At 57.3% G+C, this 2,407-nt stretch overlaps 1 protein-coding gene across 1 annotated transcript in view; it reads left to right on the top strand.

The window, feature by feature from the left end:
- The window catches only part of LOC116848097, a 1,289-nt gene extending 531 nt beyond the window's left edge, over positions 1-758 (top strand). Inside the window, exons 2-3 of the mRNA XM_032823863.1 lie at positions 9-234; positions 634-758. Of these exons, the coding sequence (XP_032679754.1) occupies positions 9-234; positions 634-758 (351 nt within the window). The remainder of the gene's footprint in view (positions 1-8; positions 235-633) is intronic.
- The last annotated feature ends 1,649 nt before the right edge of the window (positions 759-2,407 follow it).

Here is a 2,407-nt window from a genome sequence, read left to right as displayed (position 1 = left end):
CCCCCCAGGATGGTAACAGGGCTCTGCCTGTATACGAGAGTATCCTCGACGGGATAGTGGACTTCATCCGCCATTGCGTACTCCGATCCGTCGTGGTCGACGGGGACTTCAACGCTCATAGTTCCGTATGGGACGGGCGTCTCCGGCGGCCGCATCTGCGGGGAAGGTCCCTGGAGGAATGGGCGGCGACGAACGGCCTTTTGCTGCTGAACAGAGGGTCGGAGGACATCTTCGGTTGGTCATTGACCTGGCCTCAGCCTCACCAGGGGCCGTGGACCTTATGTCTACTTGGGCGATGGATAAGGAACTGAAGAACTTATCAGGTCCTAGATATGTAATTTGATCTCTGGCTTCTTTCGCCGTCCGGGAGATGTCCGACCGTCGCTGGACCGCGTTGGGGGGAAGACTCCCGCGACCGAGGAGATGGGTCATCGCGAAGATGGACGCAGACAGTTTCGAAGCAGCAACCCTCGCGGATGCATGGCACCTCCGGCAGAAGTAAGAGACAGGGGTATAATATAAGGGGGACCGGGAAATTGACCTCGATGTGGAGGCCGATAAGTTGCTCGGCATCATGGCGTCGGTCTGCGACCCTGCGATGCCACGTACACGCTGCTACCCCGTCACCCGCAGATCCGCCTGTTGGTGAGCCGCCGAAATCATCGAAGCTCGCCGGCATGCAGTTGCCTGCAAACAGGCCCTTTTCAGAGCCCAAGCACTTCTTAGAGCTCAACAGTGGGGAGGAAGTCGCGAGGTAGTTTGAGGAGTATCGCGCCGCGCGCCGGTCCCTCAAAGCGGCTATTGCGGAGGCAAAGTCCGGGGCCTAGGCGGAATGTATTGCCACTCTAGACTAGGACCCGTGGGCATACTTGTACAAAAAGATCGAAAACATATTGCGACCATGGGTGCCTCTCCGGTCTGAAGCGGCAAGCGGATCGAGGTAACTAGGAAAGCCTCGGGTCCTGATGGCATTTCCGGCCGCGCCTGGGCCCTGGCTCTCGCGAGGTTTGTGGACCTGTTTGCGTCGCTGAGGTACCTCTTCTCGAAATGTCTTAAACGAGGGATATTCTCCTGAGCCTCGAAGAGAGGCTCGAGAGCGAGGCTGGTCCTCATCCCCAAGGCGGGCGGAGTAGCGGGCAGTCCTTCGGCCTATAGGCCGATATATATAGTGCTGGGCGACGCGGGAAAGATGCTGGAACCCATCATAGCCAACCGCCTCGTTCAGCATTCGTTCCTGACGAGTCCCGACCTCCACGACGTCCAGTACAGTTTTCGTACAGAACGCTGCACCACGGATGTAATTATGCGCGTTCGTGATGTCGCCAAGGGCGTCGTCGAGGACCGGGGCGGGGTGTTGCTGACGGAGTTGCTTGAAACCGTCAATGCGTTTAACACTGCCCTGGGAAGAGATGGAAGTGGAGACTATAGTATCACGGGGTCCCCTCTACCTTCGCAAGTTAATTCGGGACTACTTCAGGGACCGGGACCTCACCTGTGAAAACCAAATAACCGCAACCAAAGATGCGATTCCCGGCCGGAGGACTGCCCATGCCGGTGTCCTACAGGGGGTCACGGTGTTAGCACCGTTCCTGTAGGACATCGTCTATGATGTCATGCTGCGCACGCTGCTCCTTCCCGCACAGGTCGTATATTACGCAGATGACACGTTAGTCCTTGCTAGGGGGGGGGGAGTGATCGCCTTTGGTGAGATTGCAGTGGCCTACGTCGTCCGATCCATCGGGCGGCTAAGACTTTGGATGGCGCCCCACAAAACGAAGGCGATCCTTTTCCACGATGGGAAAAGTGGGGCGCTCTCCGAGCCAACCTTCCGGTGGACGGGACCCTTGTTCCTGTGGAGGAATGCCTAGGCCTTTTGCTGGATGGCAAGTGGAGTTTCCCAACAGCATGGAAAAAACTGCGGGAGTGAATCCTTTCTGGGGGACGGACCACCCCCTGCCTCTTCTCTAATTGGCGGGGAAGCGTGGGGAGCGGGGCGAGTGTACCCCTATATAACAAGCTGACGGAGATAACCCGGGCGGCAAAGAGAAAATGTCGCCAGAGAAGCCGTGATCCCCCATATGCAAATGCGGGAAACCCGGCATGGAAGGGGGGGGGGGCGAATAGCCCCCCCGGGACGGGAAGTCGGGGAAGTAATACCAATAGCCCCGACTCCCCAAAGGAGGTTCCCGGCAGAGGTTTGAGTGAGTAGGCCCTCTTCCTGTGTGGATGGAAGGGGGAATGTCTCATATCACCCGCGACCTCTCCCCGCAGAACTTGCGAATATGTATAAAGCATTTCCCCCGTTTCATAAAAAAAAAAAATAGAGTCAAAGAGGAAGACAGAGTACGTCAGAGAGAGAGAGAGAGAGAGGGAGAGAGGAAGAGAGAGAGAGAGGGAGAGAGAGAGA

This window comes from Odontomachus brunneus, unplaced genomic scaffold (genome assembly GCF_010583005.1).
Source record: "Odontomachus brunneus isolate Ranch 3 - 2012 unplaced genomic scaffold, Obru_v1 Obru_scaffold_089, whole genome shotgun sequence".
In the NCBI taxonomy this organism is placed as follows: Eukaryota; Metazoa; Arthropoda; class Insecta; order Hymenoptera; family Formicidae; genus Odontomachus; species Odontomachus brunneus.
This window is presented reverse-complemented; position numbering and strand designations above follow the sequence as displayed.